General features: G+C 41.7%; 2 protein-coding genes across 18 annotated transcripts in view; one reads left to right on the top strand and one right to left on the bottom strand.

The window, feature by feature from the left end:
* Positions 1-9,027, bottom strand: part of Ercc8 (ERCC excision repair 8, CSA ubiquitin ligase complex subunit) — a 37,394-nt gene extending 28,367 nt beyond the window's left edge. For 9 of the 13 annotated variants that reach the window (XR_005500277.2, XR_005500278.2, XR_010063599.1 and 6 more), the window contains exons 1-2: positions 8,892-9,021; positions 4,245-4,340 (exon numbers count right to left, since the gene is read on the bottom strand). Coding sequence is in view for 5 of the 13 variants with exons in the window: in XM_017590821.3 (XP_017446310.1) it covers positions 4,245-4,340; positions 8,892-8,968 (173 nt within the window). In the remaining 8 variants the exon portion in view is untranslated. Of the gene's footprint in view, positions 1-4,244; positions 4,346-8,891 lie in introns of those variants that run through there. The other 4 variants (NR_073139.1, NR_073140.1, NM_001107650.2 and 1 more) reach the window with 2 other exon arrangements.
* Positions 9,028-9,032: 5 nt separating this feature from the next.
* Ndufaf2 (NADH:ubiquinone oxidoreductase complex assembly factor 2) overlaps positions 9,033-24,476 on the top strand; it is a 111,755-nt gene continuing 96,311 nt past the window's right edge. For 2 of the 5 annotated variants that reach the window (XR_005500620.2, XM_039103503.2), the window contains exon 1: positions 9,033-9,313. Coding sequence is in view for 3 of the 5 variants with exons in the window: in XM_039103503.2 (XP_038959431.1) it covers positions 9,187-9,313 (127 nt within the window). In the remaining 2 variants the exon portion in view is untranslated. The remainder of the gene's footprint in view (positions 9,314-24,476) is intronic. The other 3 variants (XM_039103504.2, NM_001399052.1, XM_039103501.2) reach the window with 3 other exon arrangements.

The following is a 24,476-nucleotide window of genomic DNA, read 5'->3' as shown; positions in this document are numbered from 1 at the left end:
AAAGTCTACAAAAGGGAGGGTTTTAATTTTCCCACAGGTTGGACTACATCCTATTTTACCTTCAATACTGTCATGGCTTCTGCAGTCCTACCCTCACTTGGAGTATCATCCCTTCACATGTTTTACAAGATAAAAATCTCCTTGGGATCAAACTTAACTGCAAAAGTTTAAGAGATTCTGAATTTTATTCCAGTATTACACAAAATACAGGTGCCCAATTAAAAACCGGTGCACCTCATCGGCAGGCTCTTCAGGACGTCTGTACAACAGGACCTCTCCCAACCACAACTCCCTTTCCTCCCCTTCTGTTCCTCACTAATGCAATTTTTATAGTAATCACCGACTTCTTTTTTTCTGAATACTGCACAATTCACTGCCCAGAAGTCTGTCATAAATACAAGAGCTTTGCTCTGGATCGTCTTAGATGGATACAGACCTTCAACTCACCTTTGTGCTTTTTAGTTCCCTTGACCTGTTGTTTCTTGTGATTTATCCTTGGCAAAAGCAGGCCATTTGCTCTGCAATTTCAGCCTTAGACTTTTAATCTTTACGTATAATTTCTTTATTGTGATGTTATCAGCAGCCAAGCCAATACCTCGATCCACAAAGTTATACAACTTCATGAAATATTGCTGTTTCCTAGAATTATTGGTCACCATCAACACTTAGATTTCTGTCCCCTCTGGTTCTTGTGGCTATCTGACTTCAATTCAGTGAATACCAATGAAGGGTTAATGAGTGCAGAGCTCTAAGAATTCCTGTATGCTGACAATGTCTGCCCATTCGGCTTTGAAGATCAGTCTGAGCAGATGTAAAAGACTTAATTCTCAGAGTGTTTTAGATTAAAAAAAATTCTCCCTTTGGGCAAAAATCCCTAAGTCAAATTCTGGTGGCAGTGTGATCCGCTCCCTTACACACCATGTTGCAGACCTTACTTCAGTAACAAGGCTTACTGAATTACATTTCCTGTTTATTCTGCTTGCTCGTGTTGGCATTCTCTGTGGGCTCCTGTTGTGTGTAATATGGGTCCTCCTGGACTTTACTCTCTGCCTTTCTGCCTTCACTTCCTGGTCTTCTTTTCCTTTCAGAGGGTTAGTCCTGGGACTGAACCTGTGGCCTCACATACGAGAGGCAGGCATTGTACCACTGAGCTACAGCCCAGTGCTGCCCTTCCCTTTCTTTCTGATCTTTAAGTTCTCGATGCTTTTTGCCTTTTGTTTCTAAGGAATTACACCCTATACTGATTTGCTTGTGTTATTCATGCTTTCATTAATTTCTGAATTTTTTTTATTTCTAATTTTTTTCTTGGGTTTAATAACCTCATTTCTGAGATTCTTAAATTTGAATTTACATTATTCTTCCATAGATTCTATCTTCTAAAATTATTAAGGGGAAGGCTGGACAGTCAGCAGGTAAAAGGTGTGCCACACAAGCATGACAATATGAGCTCACACACATACACACAGATGTATGTGTACGATAAACAGACTTTTTGTCAGTTTACGGATGACTTCTCTGGCATGATGCCACTGTCTCTTATTTCTTATATCTTATATCCTACTTTTGCATGTTTTCTCTATTCTTTCAGAATGGAGTCTGGATTTAGAATAACAAACTTTTATCTTCAGAAAAATATTCCTTCTAAGTTGTATTTTCTTTCCTTCTGATAAGAAACCTAAACCCTAACAGTTTTTAATAAGAGACTTTCTGATTCTGTTCATGGCTTCCCTTTGTGTGTACTGCCCCACACTGCTTAAGCTGGAATCTACTTCTCAGTGTGGGGCTCCCTTCTTCATACGGCTCTGGTCTATCAGTTCCTAGAAGCCACTGCAGGGCCAGGCTGAGCTCCCGAAGGCTCACAAAGGCTGTGAAGACACCTGTCGCACGGACTCACTGCTGGAATCACTTGGCTCTTGGGGAGCAGTCAGATCAGAGGCTCTATGTTTTGCTCACTCTCCTTCTTCTGCGTGCACATGCTGACAGCACCCAGATCTGCAGTCATCAAGGTTTGTCCCCTACTCACATTAGGGATTGGTGAAGACACTTCATGACCTGGTGACCTGCCAGGGCCCAGCCTCTTGCTGTCATCTCCTGAGAGCTGAGATGACAGGTGTTTGTCACCACTTTACCAATGGAACTACATGCTTACACCTGCTGGGTTTCTGTTTCTCTACCAGTACTGCAAATGTATTACCAATGTAAAACAGATGATTACGTCTAGAGTTGTTTTTTAAATTGAATTTAATTAGTGTTTACAATAATGTAAAATGTTTTTTATTAAAATAGTTGCCAAAAGTTTTCTTTTGAGTTTATTTACTGGATGAAAATTTAATCATTGAAATTAAATGAATTTGTAATTGGTCCCTGACACTAATATTATTTAACTATGAGGTTACTATTCTGCTAATCATGGCCATATTAAAAAGGTAGGGTGCTATTTTTATATAGAAAAGAAAACTTACAAAAGATGAATTAAAAGAATTTAGAAGATATAAACATTTTAATCTTCACAGGGGCATGCAAATATATTCTATGTAACTGAACCTGTTAAAAATTCAGTTTATGGATAGTTTTCCTAAAATAACACCTATCTTGGAATTGAGTCTGGTCTACCAGATCTTTGTGTTCTGATTTGACTATGGTTTTAGTGCTTCTGCTTTGTATTCATGGTGGATGAAAAATACTAACATAATTCCGAACAACTTATGCAGACACTGTTTTTTCTTAAGGAAAAGAAAATACTTGGTTTTCAATTTGACATATATGTTCACCTTTATTTCTTCTTGCTACTAAACAGTATGCTTTAGCAAAAATGAAATACAAGCTTTTACCAAGTATTAGCTACTGTGCTAAGTGGCTCAGACTTTAATCAGATGCGCATAAAAACGTCTTTATCCTACACTCCTCAAACATATTTCACACATACATAAACTGTAACCCACCGGTTCTTGTTGACTGTCCCTCACATGGTTCATAGCACTATGTCAATTCCCAGCCCGTACACGCTACTATACTTTCCCCACTGGCACCAATGACCAAAATAGACCAGCTCTCCCTTGTTCCTTGGGTTTGCATGTGTTTTATCAATGAGTGCCCTTCACCTGCCTCTGAACAGGAAATATTATGTTAAGCCTTGGAAAGCTAGGGAAAAGAAAAGAATTATTGTGCCATCTTTTAAATGCAGCCATGTGCTAAATTGAGACCTGTTTTGGCTCCTATTATTATGGAAAAAGGGGAAACCTGAGTGCAAGTCTGCCACACCCACCTGGCTTATTTTAATGTAAACAACAGTTTACTAAGGAACAAAAACCAGAGCAATTGCTAACTAGACCACAACAAGAGAAACTACTTCCTGTAGGTTATTTTAATACATGATCTAATTATAGACAACACAAGGTTTGATCTCCTTTTATTTTCTTCTAGTCCAGGGGCTTGAATCCAGGGTCTTGTTCCTGTGAGGTGAGGGTCTATTAGTGAACAACACCCTCAGCTCTGGAGAAGGGTACTGAGCCCACATTCTAATACCCTTGTGTTCTCACATTCTGCTCCAGACTGAACCCAGATCTTGTGCATGCAAATCATACTTTTGCCACAGAGTTGCACCCACCCTCCAGACCAAGATCTTCCCGTGTGAATATTGTGGTGTGCCAATGCGTGTGACGTGACAGGAAGCTGTGAGCAGGGGAACACATTCAGCTAGTGTAGGCAATGGCGTCAAACAAGCATGTTTTCAATAAAGATTTTCTCAAGTTCTTATGACAAGTAAGTTAAGCATGATCATTCCGATAGAACAGCTAAGACAAATTGAAAGCTTGATAGGTTAGGTAAATTGCACAAGGTCACAGAGCTGATGAGTAAGAAACTCAGTGAACCTGCTTCAAACCTCGTTGGCCAAACCCAATTCTACCTTTTATACTCCACTTCCCATTAGTCCTTGAGAGGAACAGCTATATTTCAGAAGAGCACCTAAACGCATCCCAGCACTTAAAAGCCTTCTGCATCAAAATAAATTCCTGGTTTATTGATTTAACATGAATATTCTTATGCCACATTTAGAATATTGATCTGATGACATTTTGTGTATTTGATTTTCTGTTCCTATTTTCAAATGAATAAATGCTTTTTCAACAAACACTACAATTTACAATTTTAAAAAATATTTTTAAGAGCTTTCTACTAATAGATCTGGAAAGGCAAGATTCTTCTGCACCTCACTTAGAGAGAGAAGTGGCGCTGTAACTTACTATCGTCCTTCGACAGGTTCAATGTCCAGAGTGTTGACTCCGCTGCAGTGGACTCTTTCAACATCCCTGTCTTTGTTTAACTCCAGGCCCAGGACCCTTCACAAATTAAAAAGAGAAAACTTATAATAAGAAAAAAGTTTAATACAAACAAATTCCCTATTTCCCCAAGATAACACAGATTATCACAAATACTGCAAGTCTTTAGTTTCTTACTTCATTTGAAGGTGTTCAGATTTGTAAATGTAAACCTCAAAACAAGTTAACAACCACACGCAAAGATTTCACTGAAAACGCTACTTTAAATTCCATTTAAGCCTTCCTAATGCTGTGATCCTTTAACACAGTCCCTCATGTTCTAGGGACCCCAACCATAAAATTATTTTTACTGCTGCTTCAAAACTGAAATTTTGCTTGTTATGATTCATAACATAAATATCTGACATGTAGGATATACGTAACACCTGTGAAAGGGTAGAGACCCACAGGTTAAGAACTGCTGATTGAAAGCTTGTAAGGGCTTAAAAAGGAAAGTTAAATTCCAATAAACCCGACCGATGACACCTAGTGGATAAAAGTTTGAATTGTACAATTTAAAGATTCTCTTTGATGTTTCTTTAAGACTAGAAATGAAAACTATAGTCAATGCTGCAGTTTAAATGAAGTGAATTAATTTCTTTTTCTCATTAGTGCCTTGACTGTTTTTTAAACCTATTTTTAGTCTTCTGAAGTCTGCTTCAGGCCCAAACATGGAAATGTGATGAATAGTAGTAACCAGAGGCCAAATTTGCTGGCTGAGGACCAAGATGAGTTCCACATGTTGGAAAATCAGAGCAAAGATGGAAGTCAGGAAGGACTCCTCACAACTGTTCAAGGTCAAGACACGGTAGCACACACCTTTAGCCCAGCACTTGGGAGGCAGAGGCAGGTGGATCTGATTTTGAGGCCAACCTGCTCAGCAGAGAGAATTCCAGAACAACCGGGATTACACAGAAAACCCTATCTCAAAAAAACAAAGCAATAATAACAGTTTACAAACTCCAGGACTCACTCTCCTGGAACAGGCATAGATTTAATCCTGTGTACCCCGCAAAAGACTTTCAAGACTCAACTAAGTGCCACTTATATACTGCCTGACCAGTGGGTGGCACGCACCTCAGGCAGACCTAAAGGTTTTGAAACCATAGCTAAAGAGGTAAGAACTGCAGCCCAAATCTGATCTGATAAGGACCAAAGGAACAAGTGAGATAGATCTAAGATTAGTGTAACCGGTCCAGAAGGAGCGAGAAGGGACACAGGGCAGGCAAAGCACTGGGAGAGAAGATGACTGACAATCTGACATAAATCTACAAACCCAGAGGAAGCAGATGCTGAGGAGAGTGAACCTGGAGAAGTTCATGTCTAGATACATCACAGCCAAACTGCTGACAAATAAAGACAGCTTTAAAGCAACCGAGCAAACTGTCCATGTGTCTGTCTATAGAGAAAAAAATGATTTGGATGGCAGCATTTTCCTCGAGTGAGAATTTTGATTTCTTAAAAACATCCAGTTATGTTGTATGAATACATTTTGTTTTAATCCCAGGTGTGGGATATGGGGCTACTTCAGACTGTCCACAGTGGCTCACTATGATTCTCTCATGCTCTAGGAGGGGTATGATTTTTGCCAGTGCAAATAGTTTGTGTTTGGAGTTCTGGGGACTTGAGAGGGTCTAAATTCGAGGACCCCGAGAGGGCCTGTGGCCGCTGCACTGGATTTGCTATTGTTGGATTGCTGGACTGTTGAGTGGAGACATCCTGACGAAGGAAACTGGACCTGCTCCAAGGAACCAGAGGCCCCTCATCAGCAGGAAGTCTAAAGAGGTCTCATCCTCTTGTTATCTCACCTCCTTTCTTCTACCTAGTGCTGGGAACGGGGAGAGGGGCTGGAAGGGATTGGTGATTGGTAAATAAGAGTTGGAAGGCTGGTAGATAACAGAACCCAATAAAATAGCCTAAGAAAGTAGGCCTGCATCTCTGCAGCCATCGGATGTACTCAAAAGACAAACAAATGAACAACCACCAAACCCTTAGCAAGTCACCTTCAAACAGAGGGAGATGAGATAAGAAGGGAAATTAGGATATTCCGAGAGAAGAGAGCAAGAGAAACAGTAAATATCTGGAGTAAACAGAACAGACCACTCTTTTCTTTAAAATGTTTGATAATTAAAAACAATTATAATGCTGTCTGGTGGGGTATATATATGTTGTTGGCAAATGCACTTGTATATGCCAACAACATAGAGGAAGGAAAGTAAACGTTACTAAAAAGTTTTTAACATTCCAAATGAAGCAATAAAATGATTCTCAGTAAACAGGTTATACAACCACTAGTAAAATGTAGCATATAGTACATACACACATATAATATGTAGTTTTCATATATACTGTATACATATTACATATAAAAGAGACAGTTAAAATTATGAGATACATTTAAAATAGAGAGCTAAATAATGTCCAGATAAGGCAAACAAAACCAGCCAAGTGGAACAAATAGGCCACGAAGCAATTAGTAGGCTCATGTTTATACCAGAAACAAAATGTTTTTGGAGGGGCTGAGAAGATGGCTTAGGGGGTAAGAGTGAGCACTACTCTCTCTGAGGACCAGAGTTCAGGTTATAGCACCAACATCAGGCAGCTCACATGGTTCTAACTCCAGCTTCAAGAGAACCAATACCATTTTTTGGACATGCACATGCACGTGTACACACACATACACACACACACACACACACACACACACACACACACACACTCTCTCTCTCTCTCTCTCTCACACACACACACACAAACACACACATTCTCTTTCACACACACACAATTCTCTCTCTCACACACACATTCTCTCTTACACACACATTTTCTCTCTCACACACAATCTCACACACACACACTTCTCTCTCACACACACACATTTCTCTTTCTCACACACATTCTCTCTCTCACACACACACACACACACACTCTCACACACACACATTCTCTCTCACACACATACACATTCTCTCACACACACACATTCTCTCTTACACACACACACTCTCTCTCTCTCTCTCTCACACTCACACACACACACACACACACACACACACACACACACACACACGCTTTAAAAAATGCTTTCGGAAAGCTGTTGCCTGTCCGTGAGCTATGTTCTTCTAGCTGGGCTGCTATGTCTGGTTTCAGTGGGAGAGGAAGCGCCTAGCCTCAAGGAGACTTGATGTGCCAAGGTGGCGGGATACCCAGGGGGCCCCTCACCCATTCAGAGAAGAAGGGGAGGAGGGTTGGGAGAGGGATTGTGGGAGGGGGCAACCAGCAGGGGCCAGTGGGCAGGATGTAAGTGATAAGTAGATGATGATGATGAGGAGGAGGAGGAGGATGGGGATGATGGGGATGGTGATGGTGATGATATGTTTTTGGAAAACTGTTGGTTTCTTAGAAAGAAAACCATTATTAAGTTGTTATGAGAGACAAACAAGCACATATATCCACACAAGAACTGGAACATGGATTCTCACAGTGGTTATAAACAACAGCCCCAAATGGGAACAGGTGTCTGTCTACTACAGAGTGGTAAACTGCCGGGAGCGCTGCAAAAGGGAAGGTATGACACAGTTCCTGCTCCTAAAACACGGCCAGGACATTGATCCCCATGATCCCACATGCTGATGGTTGCTGTTGCCCCAAAGTTGGTCGACTGTTTTTCCTTCCTTCCTATCCTCCTTCCTTCCTTGGGAATATACTTCCCCTCCCCATTACTCAGAGCTAATTAACGTTGCCTGTGAGCACTGAATGTACTGTTTATTATTCATTTGTCATTAACGGATGACAGGGACAGCGGACATCTTCTCTGAATAAAATAGACCTTTCCAGTTGTTTAGTTACAAAAATTAATGAGAATTTAAAAATAACCTCAGTACTGTATTTTAACAAAACAGGAATCTTCACTGAAGCCTGGTATATATTAATTTGCTACTGTAATTTAACTAAATGCTAAATGTCAACATTGTTCAAATTCCAGTTACTAAGAAATACCATAAAGCTGAAAGCCAAAAAGTTGCTATTCCATGTACAAATATAAATATTCCATGTACTATATAAATAGCATGAGGTTGGTGACTTACTTACATGCCTTCTTTCAAAATCTGTATGGTTGGTTACTGTGCACCTGTTACTCAGTTTAAAAACACATTCAAAGCAAGTCTGTCCCTTAGTGATAAACCCACATGAAATTTCACAAAAATAAAGGCATTGGTCGACAGAATGAAAGTGCACTAGAGAAATAAGCAGTGGAACGCAGTGGGGTTAGCTGGCCGTGAGAATATTCACAGAACTGACACTGGAGAGAATGCCGTCAGCTTTCTCCTGGAGTGACAGTTATCTAACTTGACTCCCTGGTTACTTTCAACTTTATTCGTCACGTACCCGGCAAGCTACAATTATTGTGACCTGGGTTTCGTCTTCATACTCTCCAGTACACACGCACACGCGTGTCTTCCTCATCTGGCTCCTGCCGACTTCATCATCAGCCCAACTGGTCCTGCCACCCTAACTCCCTGCTCCAGACTCAGTTGGCACCGTAAGAGGAAAAGACATGGCGTGCCTTACCTCCGTGTAGACTGCGCTCTACGCAAGCGAAGAGGGTCCTCCAACCCTGACTGTCGAGCGGACAAAAAGCTCAACATCTCGGTTCCACACACCGGCTTGAGGCCGGGATGCCGCCATGACAGAGCTTGGAACGGATGCAACAACACGGGCTCCCATTGGCCAATTAGCGATGTGACGTGACCAAAGGAGAGCGGCGTTACTGGGGGGCTCCAGAACGCCGGGCAGTGGGCGGGGCTTCGTGTGGGCGTGTCCTCCCGTAGTGGGAGAGCCCTAGGACCTTGAGCTGCGCGCTAGCATGAGCTGGTGGCGGGGAGTGGTGCGCTCTGTTTGGAGTGCCTTGTCCAGGGAGGTAAGGGAGCACGTGGGCACGGACCATCTGGGGAACAAATACTACTACGTCGCCGAGTACAAGAACTGGAGAGGTGAGAGCGAAGAGCGGCTACCGGTCGCTGCGCGTCCCGGGCGGGTGGCGTCCGCCGTACTTTGGAACCGGGCCTCGGGTGTCCTGTCCAGGGTCCGAGGACTTGGCGGTTACCTTGGGCTACGAAGTCTGGACCCAGTCTTCCAAGAGCTGCCAGAGGGTCTGGGGACAGCGGGAAAGGCTTTGAGTCAGTGCCTAGCCTTGGTCTTCAGACGCCGGTTGTGCGCAGAGTTTACCTTTCCTCTCGGCGCAGCGACTGGGGTGCTCTCCCTATCTGTCGCCGTCCTTGTCAACCTAGAAGTTTCCGAATACACTGATCCATTCTAATTAACCGTTTCCCCTATCCCTTGCAAGGAGTCTTGAGTCCCAAGACCCTATCCAGGTTGATTTCAGAAACGTCTATGTAAAGCTATTTTCAAGAACTGGAATGGTTTAGTTAAGAGGTGTTCTGTTACAACCAGGCGGTGTTGGATCACGCCTTTAATCCCAGCACTCAGGAGGCAGAGGCAGATGGATCTCTGAGTTCGTGGTCAGCCTGGTCTGTAGAGTGAGTTCAAGGACAGTCAGGGCTACACATAGACCACCCCCACCCCCCAACTCCAAGCGGGCCACACAGTGTCTTTTATTTTTCTCTATTGCTCCTGTATAGAAAGCCTCAGAGAAGTTGGGTCAGAGCTTAAGCGCTGACTCAGGCATCTAAAGCTCAAGTCAGTTATTCTCACCTTGTCTCGGTGGTCTTACATGAAAGAGATAATAGTAGTGTCTGTCCCTACTGGGACACTGTATTTCATTCATTTCTCACAATATTAACTATGTTAAATGGTAATATAAAACTGTTTTACTTAGCTTTAAGAAAAGATTTATTAACTGTATGTGTATCGCCTGCATGTATGAGTATACACACTAATTGTGTATCTGGTGCCATAGATGTTGGAACTGGATTAATGATAGTTGTTTAGCCACCAAATGGATGCTTGGATTTGAACCTGGGCCTTCTGTAAGAGCAGCAAGTTCTCTTAACCTCCGAGCCATCTCTCTTGCACCCTTATCCCTTTTCTAAAACTTACTACCTTGAACGTTTTTTGCCCCCTGAGCATTTAATTATGCTGCCTCTGCTTCCCGTATCCAATCAATCGCTGATCTGATTTCTGATACTATGAATTGGTCTGCATTTTCTACAAGTTTAAAAGTGAAAATATATTTTCCTTTAGATTTTTTTCTGGGTCCTTTATTTAGGATAATTATTTTGAAATTCATCTTTATGTGTATCAGAATTTTAACCTTGATGTTAATGTTCTATTGTGTGTAATGTAATGTATATAGTTTTTCTTACCTGCTCTCCTGTTCATAGATCTTTGGATTGTTGCCAGTTTTAAGACTGTCACAAATAAATGATTAATATCCGTGTAGATAAGGCTCCTATAGACGGAATGCTTTCATTTCTCCCTTTAAAATGCTTACAAGGAGAATGCCTGGACCAGCCTGTAGGCACACATTTCCCTTGATGGGAAACAGAGCGGCCCTGGTGGCCCATAGTCCCAGCACTCAGAGGTAGAGGCAAGGGCATCTCTGAATTTGGAGCCAGCCTAGTCTACAGAGCAAGTTCCAGGATAGGTAGGACTGCAGTCTCAAAGAAAAACAAAAAAAAAAAAACAAAACAAAACAACAACAAATACAAACCCCTAGAAAAAGAAAGAAAGAAGAAAAGAGAAGGAATAACTCCATGATCCATTTTGCATCCCCACCAGCAATGCTAAAGGGTTCAGCTGTTTCACATCGCACCAGCACTTGGGATGTCCACTCCCTTCAATTTAGCTAATTGGTTTATGCAGATATCCAGTTCTTCTTTACTGTTCACTTTATTACTAATAAGTTGAGTTTATTCTTAATTGTTTTCAAGGACTGAGACATGGCTAATTGGGTTTGAGCACTTGCTCAGCAATCAGGAAGTTCTGAGTTCGAATCCCCAGCACTCAGGTACAAAGCCAGGAATGACTGTATGTACCCTACGCCCTAGCTTTGTGGGCAGCAGCTTGGGTGGGGGGCTCAGCCAGCCTAGCCAGTAGGCAAGTTTCCAACCCAGAGAGGATGTCTCATGGGAATAAGGCAGAGTATAGAGGGGAACCCCCGCCATCCACCTCTGGCCTCCACATATGTGTGTTCCACATATGTGTGTACCACATATGTGTGCACAGGATGTACGATGGCATACTCAGGTGTGTGTGTGTGTGTGTGTGTGTGTGTGTGTGTGTGTGTGATACACAGCACTCACACACAGCACAGACTTTCTTTTCAAATTTGAATGCTAGAAAACTGGCATACATTTCACATTTTTGACCTGTCCAGGATTTATCTAACTTGGTCACAATCAGGATACAGGATACTGTTACTGCCTTTGGTACCTCCCACATGCCGACCCTCGGTCGTTTCTCAGTTTGTAGCCCTGGTAACTGATTACTATGTCAATTACAGTTTTATCTTTTTGAGAATATCATCCAGAGAGTCATACCATCTGTAACTTTGTCTCCTTCGGTTCAGCATACTGATGCCTTTAAGATTCAATGAGCTATCAATAGAATTGATTATTGCTCTTTACTGATGACTAATATTCCACGTCAGGGATGCACCACAGTTTGTATGTTTACCCACTGAAGGGCATTTGGGTTGCTTCCAGCTTTTGGTGCTTGTGAATAGAGCTGACACACAACATTCACATATGGGTTTTGCATGAACATTAATTTTCATTTCCCCAGAGGCATGGATGGTTCTTAGCCTTCTCCTATCATTTAATTTACATATGAGCTCGGTAGCTCCAACTCGCTCCATAAAGTGTGAATAAAACACCCAGCATCAGAGGCATTTTTAGAGCTCAAGAGAAATAAATTGGAAAATGTCGCTTTAAGAGAGTGATATTTAAGTCTCCATCAACTGGAGTTAAGTTTGGGTTCCTTCTTCTCGGTTCTGTGATTTCTTTTTTCACTTGTAGTTTTCAGCACAGGGAGTGTGCATATATTTTGTTATATTTGCTTAGAAGTTTCTTGTGTTTGATATTATGAAGGGTACTTGTGTGTTGTTGGTTTTTTTTTTTTTTTTTGCTTTCTCCTTTGAAACAGCCTTACACACATATGTAGCTTTGGCTGACCTGGACTCACTATGTAAACCAGGTTGTCTTGGAACTCATAAAAGATCGACCTGCCTTTGCCTTTTGCCTCTCCAATGCTGGGATTTTTATTTACCTTTGTGTGTGTGTGTGTGTGTGTGTGTGTGTGTGTGTGTGTGTGTTCGTTCGTTTTTGTGCACATGTACCTGTATGGGAGCCAGAGATCAACGTCATTTGTCTCCTTTAGTCACTGTCCACCTTGTATTTTGAGGCAGGTTCTCTTGTTGGACCCTGAGTTCACTGATTCAGCCCTATTGGCTGGCCAGCATGACCCTGGCCGTCCTGGGGATCTTCCTGTCTCCTCCTCAGCACTAAGGTTACAGGCACACACTACAGGAGCTGGCGTTTTATATGGGTGCTGGGGATTTGAACTCAGGTCCACACACTTGTACAGCAAACGCTTTACCCATGGAATCATCTCCTTAACCCAGCTTTAGAAATTCCCTTTGTAATCTTAGTAGAGCCTTTCTTGTTCCTTTAGCTCGGAGGGTGTTTTCATGAGTGGATCTTGAAATTGTTTACTCTCATAAACTGAACTATATGGGCTAGCTTTTTAATTAATATTGGCTTATTTATTTATTGTGTGTATGTGCCTGGGCATGCTTGGGCCACAGTATACTCACGGTTGTCAGAAGGCAGCTTTGGGAGAGAAGACTGTTCTCTCCTTCCGCTCTGGGTTTTGGGATTCCAGCTCAGGTCTCCAGGCACCTTTCCTTTTGGAAGCATCTGACTGGCCCTGACTTCGTGTTAGGGTTACAGGAAAGCTATTTGGAGGTTACTGATACAGTCCCTATCCCCCCCCCCCCCCACACACACACACACACACTCGCCAGTGTCTGATGGGAGAGTTTCACCATTGCTCCTCCCACAGAAGCTCTAGCAGTCACTGCCTTAGTAGTGTACTTTTTCCAAGAGCCAGAGTTGTAATTGTACGATATATATATATATATATATATATATATATATATATATATAAAACCTTTTACATTGGCTTTCACTTAATATGCATTTAAATCATTTGCTTTTTGTGCATACAACACTATGACTCTTTTCTATCTCCCTCTTCATTCTGTTAATTATACATTGAAATATGTTCATTGACCTTTTTAAATTAGTAGAATTTATTTTTATGTATTGATTTCAGTGCTTTAATAGTTATTTATCCCCTTACCCCTGGCAACTGTGTGTGTGTGTGTGTGTGTATATGTGTGTGTGTGTTTGTGTGTGTGTGTGTGTGTGTGTGTGTGTGCATGTGTGCGTGTGTGCGCATGCTCACAGAGGCCAGAAGAGGGACTAGGATCCTCTGGAGCTGGAGTTACAGGAGGCTGCTACAGAGTGGCTGTTAAAAGTCACTGATCTAAGTGATGTTTCAGACCTATTGATGGAACTTTGATTTATTTTCTAGCACAGCTATAAGCCTCTTTTATATATGAATGGAATAGGGGAAATAATAGGTAGATATGAGTTACTGGTTCTAGTCATTTAAATTTTGCATATTCACATAGTAACACAAATTAGAAGCACACTTTTGTCATTCTCAATGTCCCAATACCTCCATTGTGTGAGCTCAAATCAACCATAGTTATCACTCTTTCATTGAATGCTGAGTTTTTAATAAAATTAGCTCATATTTTCATTTCGCAGGGTTATTGTTTCATTCCCCTTGTTGTCTGCCTGGGTGTCCTTTGACACAGAATTCTAAAAGTCAAAACAAAACAAAGCACATGCTGGATGAAGTAGTTCAAAGAATCTTAGACCAGGTAATCCAGATGCTGTTCAATAAATGAGCCACAAGGAGGAATAAATATTCCTACCAGAAATAACAGGACCTGGCCATGGTGTAGCCAACTTCCAGTGTGGGTGAGACGTGGACCTGCCCTCTGACCTGCTAAACCTAGTTTTATTACATTATCAAACTTCTGTACAGATACTTAGCGTTTCAGTTGCCCATCAGAATCGTTACCTAATTGTTCAAAACCTGCATCCTCCACTGTTGTGTGTATAGTAGAGACACATTGGTTTAGAAGGTCTTACCTCAGCCAATTCTTGTGTATTATGTACAGAATAGAAATGGTCATGAAGAATATGGAAAAGGAAAACCGAAAATCTAGTTTCTGGTTTTATTTTTTACTTAATAATTGGAAGGTGGTTCTAGAGTCAAGGTTTGAGACTAATGAAAATATCTCAGCTCTTCCAGCAGGGGGCAGCATTGTTCCAAAAATCAAGATCGATGGTGTCTTTACTGCTTTTTACTTTAAAGTGATTTGAAGGAATCTCGCTTCCCACATACACCCAGGAGCAATCAGAACATTTATTTACCCAAACAGCAGCAGCAGCAACAAGAGCAAAAACACATAATGAAAATAGAAGAAAAACTGGAAAACACAAGATAGAACAACAGACCATATGACAATAGTCAATACTTTGCAATCATTAGTTTTCCTACAAGACTTATTTCTTTTTTTGTTTCTTTTTTTATTTCCTGAATTCCCCCAGTCGTGTATGAAGTCCATGCACTTAAATACTAATTGTACTTTGTCAAAGGAGGAAAGGCCCGCTGTCTGCCCTGTAGTCTGTGACTGAACTAGTGTCTCCTGTGTCTGCCACACTTTCAACAACAAAGCGAGAGGATGGCGTGCTGGCACTCACACATGCCAGTCCCTTACAGTGGCTCTACATGAGCTTGAGCAGCTGTAACCCTACTCCTGATTGTCCTGTGGGGAAGAGTGGGACCTCTGAGCTGAAATGGAAACTAATTATGGACAGTCGGCAAACTGGGTTATGTCTGTTGTTAAATGAGGTCAGAAGCATCTCCAGGCGTCAGGGTCCTCTTTGTCCTCGAGGGTTTTGTATTTGTTTTATGTTAGGACAATAAGGTCAGAATCGATACTAACGATCATGGTATTTATAGTAAATATTATGTGCTAGACTCTCTTCTTAGCATTTGTCAGGAGATGCTGTGTTGTGGGGAAATCGCAAGAATTAAGGAAAACAATAGCGTTGCTTCGTCAAGACCACTCAGTAACAGAACCCAATCTTATCATGTTTGCACAGAGCCCAGTTTCTCTGGCATTTAAAATCAGATAGATAACTGTTTCCTCATCAACTTTCAAAGAGCTACTCAGTTCAGAAAGTCATCTCCACGGCTGCCCAAGGCCAAGTGTAAGTTGCTTTACAAGTGAGAAACCTGCAGTGCCACTCTTAGAAGTCACAGTTGAACGAGGACTGGCATTGAGAAATAGCTTCAGAATTATGTGGCAGGCTTCATTATTCAACTGTTAGAATCATTTTATTCTGTTATAAACTTTATTCTAGATCCATTTTTTGCAAAGTGGTGTGGGGAATATATACAGTTAAAAATAGATTGCATTAAGACATTTATAAATAGCTCAAGTAATTTCAGACTGTCTACTTTAATCTTGCATTCCCGCTGGCTAATGACTCCATCTTGTGGTTCAAATGAGAAACTGCATCCTCTGCCTAAGATGCTGGTTAAGGAGTTTTTTCCACTTTAGCTGAATATGTCACATAAAATGATTTATATTGTCTCATTTATTAGTACATTACCCTCACTTCACATATATTAGTTGCATCTTCGTCTCTCTAGGGCTTTGCTCTGGAAACCATTTTCCCCTCTTTAACATGTTTTCTGTCTTCCCTTTGTCATTGTCGGTTCCACCTTAAAGACCTGTAAGGTCCAGAAGCCATTTTTATCGTGAGCTGTCTATGAATAAATAAACTCTTAAATATATGAATTTAAGTTGGTCTGGAATATGCACAGCGTTCAGTAACTCTTGATGTGTGTATGTGTGGCGAGTCTTCTGCTGGCCGTGTGAGGAGGGAGGTGTGGTGAAAAGGGAGGTGTGGGGTCTTCAGGAAGATTGACTGATCACACCTGTACAGCGACTACTGACGTGAGGGGAGAGCTAAGAACTTTCCTCCCCATCAGCTTTATTTCACAAAAATTGTATGTAGCTCCGGTCATCCAATGTGATATCTTGACATGTATGTGCACACTGTGGAATGAGTATATCACTATAATTAAATCACCTCGAATCTTTTTAAAAAATGATATTTCAGAGATTCAACTTTATAATTTAATGTAAACTTTTTATATGAGTATTTTATATCATTGCCCCTCTCTTTCCTCCCTTGCCCCGCCACCACGCTCTCAAATTCATGACCTCTTTCATTATTATCATAACATACATCTATATGTGTATCTAGGTGTGTGTGTGTGTGTGTGTGTGTAACCTGAGTTTATTTAATGTTGCTCAGATGTATTTGTATTTAGGGCTGACTATTTGGAATTACATCAAAAATTCGTTCTTTGAGAATTGCATAAATTTATATAATGCAATATGATTTGTACCCCTGTTTCCATTCTTCCTCTCCCTAGGATTCTGAAATTCTATTTTTAATTAGCATACGAAGTAATGGTGATTGTGGTATTGCTATACATTATTTTTCTGGTGCTCCTCCTGTACCCCCCCCGTCCCTTTGTGTCCCTCTCCCCCTTGCTGCCTTTCCCCATCAGTACCCCACATCCCCACCCCTGGCTGCTCCCCCTCAGTGCCCGCCCTGTGCTTTCATCTGGGTGTTCTACTGCCCTCTTCCCCACCTCTTAAGACCACTTTCCTGCCCCGTGGTGCTCTCTCTCTAGTTGTATGTTCTGTACCCACACTTACATACATGAAAGTTAAAATCTAGGATCCCTATATGAGAGAAAATAGTATTTGTCTTCTGAGTCTAGGTCATTGTGCTTAACCTCCAGTTCTACCCGTTTTCCTGCAGATTTCATGGTTTCATGTAACTGCTTAACAGTTGAGTAAAATTCCACTGAACAAAATATAGCAAGCACGTCATCGTCATTCGTTCGTTGGTGACAATCTAGGCTGGCTGGTTTCCCACCTATGTGACCACGCAACAATAGACACAGATGTGCAAGTGTCTGTCTGGTACAACTTACAGTCTTTGGGGACATACCCAGAAGCTCCACCTCCCCCTTGTGTGTCGAATAGTGCTGTGGTTTTAAAGATTTCTTTATTTTATGTATATGAGTGGTTTGCCTGTGCATGCACATCTGTGCACGCCTGAGGATGCCATAAGAGGGTGTCAGAGTCCCTGGAACTGGAGTTAAGCACAGCTGGGAGCTGCCATGTGGGTGCTGAGAATTGAATACAGGTCCTCTGGAAGAACAGCTGATGCTCTTAACTCCTGAACCATTTGTCCAGCTCAGGATTATGTGGTGTGTGTGTGTGTGTGTGTGTGTGTGTGTGTGTGTGTGTGTGTGTGTGTTAGCATAGACCTATTGACAAAGCTATAATAACACAACATGATATCCTTAAGTCACATTTGTCTCTTTTACTGAAAGTAAGAAGTGCTATTTTTCTTTTTTTCTTTCTTTCTTTTTTTTTTTTTTGCAAACTTTGAGGGAATTACCATTTCTTCTAAATATTTGTTATAATCTTTACTGTATTCATTATTGTTCAAATTGTTTTTCATATTCCTATCTTGCACAATCTTGGCCATATTAATTAGAAATTAGCCATTTTCTTGTGATTCTAAAGTACTTTTGTAGACTCCATGAAGCCATTTTCTGCAAGATTTGCACTTCAGTTTACAGTCATCTTTTAATACTTTTTAAACACTAGGAAATTGGGGAAACGGACTTAAGAATATCCTTGAGGAATGGGTTGGGATTAAAATATTAAATAAATGTGCAGAGGACTTATCTTACAGGTGATGTATTTTTATTTGGACAAACTTAATGATACGCAGTCAGTGAGGAGTTCCTGGGTATAAATACAGCTGCACTTTGCCCCCCCACCCCCCCGCGCGCTCTGAGCCAAGATCTTTTGGAATATAGTCAGCCCATGTATTTCCTATATGTCCTCACTGGATTATTAGTGGTTCCTGTGTAGCTGGATTTTTATTCTTTTATATAACTGCTAGATCGTAATGGGTGTTAAGCAAAACTTGTTCGTCTTCTTCACTGGTATTGTGCGTGCCACACGTTTCGGGCATTTGAGGTACACTGAATGTACACAATAGTGTGTGCTCTTGGTGTAGTGAAGGGAGTCGTGATGAAAAGCACACACAGGCGCAGTAGATTACACAGCTGTGACCATGTGGTGTAGCCCTAACCATGTGGGAACGGTTGCCTTCAGAGGATGCAGTCAGAGTCCTAGGTGCACTGTGCGGGTTACGGGGAGTGGGGTGAAGTCTGAGGGGACAGGTCTGCCTGACTTATATCTGAAGAAAGGTGGAATGAGATGATGAGTGGATATCCGAAGCAAGAACACAGCAGAGAATAGCAGTGCGAGTTCTGCCAGTCTGGATTTAGCCTGTGGTTCTTGCCGGGTATTGAGAAGAATGATGCTGTTTGATTTATGGTCTCACAAGGACTGCTTTAGTTTGTACTGGGAACAGGCAGTGGTCAGATTGGAACGGGAAGATCATCTTAGGAGTGTTGCTTTTGGTGGCTGTTTTCGTACGTGAACCTAATTTTAGACTTGGAGAAGCTGCACGAGTAACACAACGAATTCTTACATGCTTTCCCCGAGTGCTCTCGATGCTACTGTTTTAACCTGTATTTTTGGACCCAGGATTTTGGTAGAAAATTTATTTAGCATTTACATTTCTGGTATGCAGCATGATTTAGTATGTGTTTACGTTGTAGAATAAGTTAAGCTAACATGCATACTGCCTCATATAACTAGTATTTTTCTTCTTTATAGTGAAATACCTCCAATCCCACAGCAAGTGTCAGGTTTATGATACGTGGTCTATTATTAGCCATGGTCACCATCCTGTGGATCCCTCAGCTCCCAGCAAGCATATCTCCTCAGCTTCTGACAAGCAACATTACTCTGTTGTTGAGTTAGCCAGTCTATATCTCACTCATCTGTTGCCTGTCTTAATTTTTAGAACATATTCTCCAAATCTATCACTTACAGTTTATTCCTTGATAAGTTTTAAGAGATTTGTTTACTTTGTTTTTTTAATGTACGTATTGTCTTGCCCTGCATGAATGTCCGAACAAGATGCACGTGCATTGTCTGTGGAAACCAAAAGAGGGCATCAGATCCCTAGAACTAAAGCTGCTGTAGCCAGTTGTGAGGGACCATGTTGGTGCTGGGAATAGAGCCTGGACCCCTGGAAGAGCAGCTAGTGCTCTTAAAACCACTGAGCCACCTCTCCAGACTCCTAGTCCTCTCCTCTTCCTCCTCCCCCCCTCTCTCGTTCTCATTGTTATTATTACTTAAAGTGTGTACGAGTTATTTTTCTTTTGCTGTGACAGAGCACCATGACCATGAGCATTTCAACTGGAGGAGGAGGAGTTTTTTTGGCTTATAGTTGCAGAAGGCTGAGAGTCCGTCATGGCGAAGAGGCATGGGAACAAGCGTCAGGCATGGCAGCAGGAGCAGGAAGCTTTGAGCTCACACCCTCAATGGCAAACACTAGGCAAAGAGCAGATTGGGAATTGTACAAGGATTAAAATGGCCGACGCCCACCCCTAGTGATGTATTACCTCCAGCAAGGCTACAGCTCCTGAACTATTGGTTTTCATTGCCATCATGGAAAACCATGGCCAAGACAAGTTACAGAAGAGTTTACTTGGGCTTGCGGATCCATAGGGATAAGAGTCCATGGCAGCTGGAGCTGGAACCTCAGGATGCATAGCTTGAACTGCGAGCACAAAATGGAGAGAGTACCCTGGAAATGGCGTAAGTCTTTTAACTCTCAAAAACCTGCCGCCAGTGGCACATCTCCAGCAACAAGGCCACAGCTAAGTCTCTCCAAACAGCACTACCAAGTGGGGACTGAGTATTCAGATGCCTGAGACTCACGGGGACTTCTCCTTGTAAACATCACATTCCACTCCCTGGCCCCCATAGGCTACCAGCCTTAACAATACAGAATGCATTCATTCCAACCTCAAAGTCCCCATAGTCCTTGATGCTCAACAGTTTCCAAATCCAGTCTCTTCTGAGACTCCATGCAGTCTTTTAATTGTAACCCCTGTAAAGTCAAAAAGCAAATTACATACTCTCAACATAAAATAGCACAGAGTAAACATTAGCATTCCAAAGAGAGGAATAGGTGCACAGTGAGGAAGACCAAAAACAGCATGGGAACCTCCAAATCCTGCATAATCCTCAAACGGCACCACCAACCAGGGATGTCCAGATACACACGCCTATGGGGACATTTCTCATTCAGACCGCCACATAGTATCCTCTAAGTGTGTGCACGCCACAAGTGGTAGGATTTTCTCTCTTTTAAGAGGCTGAATATTGGGGTTAGGGATTTAGCTCAGTGGTAGAGCGCGTCCCCAGCTCTGAAAAAAAAAAAAAAAAGAGGCTGAATATTATAACTCTCTCTCTCTCTCTCTCTCTCTCTCTCTCTCTCTCTCTCTCTTCCTCCCCCACACTCTGTGTGTGTGTGTGTGTGTGTGTGTGTGTGTGTGTTTTCTTTTTCAATATCTGTAGATAATAGACATTTAGGTTGAATGATACTGTATAACAGGAATGCAGTCATATTAGTAAATTTTCTGGTACAATAACAAAATATATGACAGGCAGCTTATGAAGTAAAGAGGGGTTTATTTTTATCTCATGTTTCATGGTTGTAGAACTTTAAGTTGTAGATTGAACAGACAGCCTCACTAACTTGGCTGCTGCAGGAAGTTCATCTTAGGGACACATATCAGACCAGGCAATCCCAGCTTCAGGCCGAAAGGTGTGGCACATGCCAACGGGGTCCTATAGTCCCTGTCAAAGGCACCGCAAGGTCATTTTCTCATATATATATATATATATATATATATATATATATATATATATATATATATACATATGATACATATAAGTATATATATGCATTATTATTGTCCTCGTGATGTGTGAATGCGGGCATACTATGTATGGGGTCAGAAGACAATCTTGGGGAGTTCTTTCCTCCTGCTTTAGAAATCAAATTTAGGTCACCTAGCTTGTATGACAAGTATTTTCACAGTCATTTGTGTGAGTGTGTGTGTGTGTGTGTGCATGCACATGCATACATGTGTGTGTATGTATGTATATATATATATGTACACACACGTATGCTTACACATATACATAGTTATATATATGCACATACACACATATATTTGTTTTTTTTTAGAAAAAGTTATGTGGAGAGATTACAGTCTGTCTGACCACCATTATCTGGAGTTGCTGTTCTGTTTTGTGAAGTGAGGTAAAAACAGTTTAAGAATAATTCTGAGGGTTCCTCTGAGGGAGGAACAAGATTGGAGAGGTAAGATGAGGTGTTCAGTCTTAGGCTCCATTTGAGATTGTGATTAGATATCTAAATAGAGATACCCAGAAAATCGTATAAAGGAGCCTGGAATGTAGAAGGCTGGCTTGGAAGTAGAGATTTCGGAGGTACTGACAAGGACGAGAACAGATGGTTACATTCAGTTATAGATGGTGGCTTGATAGTGCTACTCGCTGTCAGTTTGAGTTGTGTAAGACTGAAGATGATGGAAGGCTGGCTTGTTCTAAATGGACTTTGAATATAGGATCTAATATCGTGCCTTGAGTTCTGGGTATCGTTTGGTCAGAACTGTTGCAGTAGCTTTTCCTGGGGAGACATGAACAGACACCTGCTCCTTTCTGATAGGGCATTGTATGACAGAACAAAGATGTGAATCCATCCCAGTTCAGCTTGATGAATCAGTGCCTGTAACTGGGGTTCCTACAGGAGCACGAGTGAGGTGTTACCCACAGATGCATGGGTGACTTAGAGGCAGCTAACCCACTCAAGTCTCTGCCCAGCAACCATTAACCACGCTATGTGGTGTGGGTGGTTAGGTGAGACTTGTGAGCCCCTCCCTGCCAGCAGTAGGCACTGCGCTCTCTCGCGCTCTCTCTCTCTCTCTCTCTCTCTCTCTCTCTCTCTCTCTCTCTCTCTCTCTCTCCCCCCTGAGGAGGTGTGAGGTGTTTTGAGCCCCTCTTTCTTTCCTCGTGATGGAACATTAATGAGCCCAATCTTGTGCAGGTCTCCTGTGGTAATTACAGATGCCAACTGCTTGAGGGGTGTCGCCATGTCAACTTTGGAACATTGCAACAGACCAATAGTAAAAGGACTTGCTTCTAAGTAAATAAAAATGCTAAGTGTTTTAAGTATGTGAGATATTTTCAAAGATTACGTTGTGAAGTACAAATTCTTAATCTTATTAAATTGATTTTCTTTGTTTTAGTGTAATTTCTGTTTACTGTAGCCTGGAACTCCTCGTGTAGACTAGGCTGGTTTCGAACTTGCGGTTGTCTTCCCGCCTCTCTCCTGAGTGCTGGGTTTACACCACACTCACTCAGCTATTTATTTAGTTCAAACATCTAATGCAGCGGACTTTAATTAGAATGCATGTAGTTGTCTTAGCTTCTCCTAATGTAATGCCAAAGCCTTACTGGGTGTGTGTGTATGCTTCCTATTTCTTTAAAAAATTCTGTCTTCCAATTCTAAGATGAAGTTTATATACACTGTATAGTCTTTCTGTTGTCAACCTCTCCGATGGGGCCCAGTGGATAGATAGCCGGAGTTTAGCTGATGCTTGTTAATGTTGCGGAAATGGACCCGGGAGGTGGACTAGCTCATCTCGTCCCTTACCTGTCTTGCAGGGTTTCTCTTGCTCTCTCTTGAAACAGAATAAAGGGAAAAGCAGTCCCTTTGAGAGTGTGCAAGTCCCTGTAGGCCTAACAATTTTATTGGTATTTTATCTTTTACATTCGATTTTCTTTTTGTTCAGAGTCCTGGTAGTCTGTCCTTGAGACTGAATTCCATAGATTCGGTCCCTGTGTGTCCTTACAGAATCTTCGGCCCCACCCCAGGCTACTGAATAGCCTTCATCATAATAGCCTACTCGTGGACCATTCACATGTCCATTAAGTTGGAGAATCTGAATGACTGATCTCCCTGTAATATGTCACCCACTGTGAATTGTAAATAAATGCGTCTGTGTTGTTCCCTGTTGAGAATGGTGGGGAGTTAGGAAGCAGGGTTAGTTGAATTATGGTCTTAGGTACTAGGTGATAAATAAGAATAAAAGAGGGAAAAAGTATAATTCCCCGTACTTTTTGATGTAATATAAAGATTAAAGGCAAGTAATTCTCATTTGTTCCTATTCTAGTTCTTCCTTAAATTGATCTGAAAATTAATCTTCGGGGGGGCTGCCTGGATGACTTAGTGAGTAAAGGTGCCTGCAGCCAAACCTGATGACCTAGATTTGATCCTTGGAACAGGACTGAAGGAGATAACAGACTCCCACAAGTTGTCAGAGGACCTCCACAGGTCTGCTGTGATGCATGCATGTGTGCACACAGACACACATCGAAAAATAAATGTGATTCACAATTTTAAGTAAGGTTTAGATTTTACTGCCTCACTTCCTTTAGCCCATTTCTGTGTACCAGTTCCTCAATTTCTAAACCTAGAGAATGTAAATGGCATGGGAGTGTGTGTACTCACACAGCTTGCAATAACGCCTTTCCAACAAAGACCAAATACAAGTGAGCTTGTTCCACGTAGGCTGGCTGTGGCTGGTATGGACGTGCTAGTGGCAGTTATGGGTGCCCATGCTAACGTGGTAAACTGCTTCTTGGTCCGTTACTCTAAGTTTATTGACTATTGCTTAAAGTGATTTTGTAAAAATAGAAATTTGTGCCTTGTTTTCCTTTCCTTTTTACTATCTCCTCCAGTAGATGGAGATTAATAATTCTATTGCATAGAATTCTATTGCATGAACAATACATGTAATTCACAATTTTGAAAAATTGTACCTCCATTGGATTCCATTGCATAGAAAAATAAATGTAATTCACAATTTTAAAAAAAACTGTACCTTCGTTGGAGTGCCTGAACTATGGAACTTCTGATTTCCTTCATGTCAGCTCTAGGAAGAGGGCACTGAAAATCAGTGTCAGCTCAGAGTATCTGTCATCCCTGTGAAGTGTAA

The sequence above is a fragment of the Rattus norvegicus genome, chromosome 2 (genome assembly GCF_036323735.1).
Source record: "Rattus norvegicus strain BN/NHsdMcwi chromosome 2, GRCr8, whole genome shotgun sequence".
In the NCBI taxonomy this organism is placed as follows: domain Eukaryota; kingdom Metazoa; phylum Chordata; class Mammalia; order Rodentia; family Muridae; genus Rattus; species Rattus norvegicus.
This window is presented reverse-complemented; position numbering and strand designations above follow the sequence as displayed.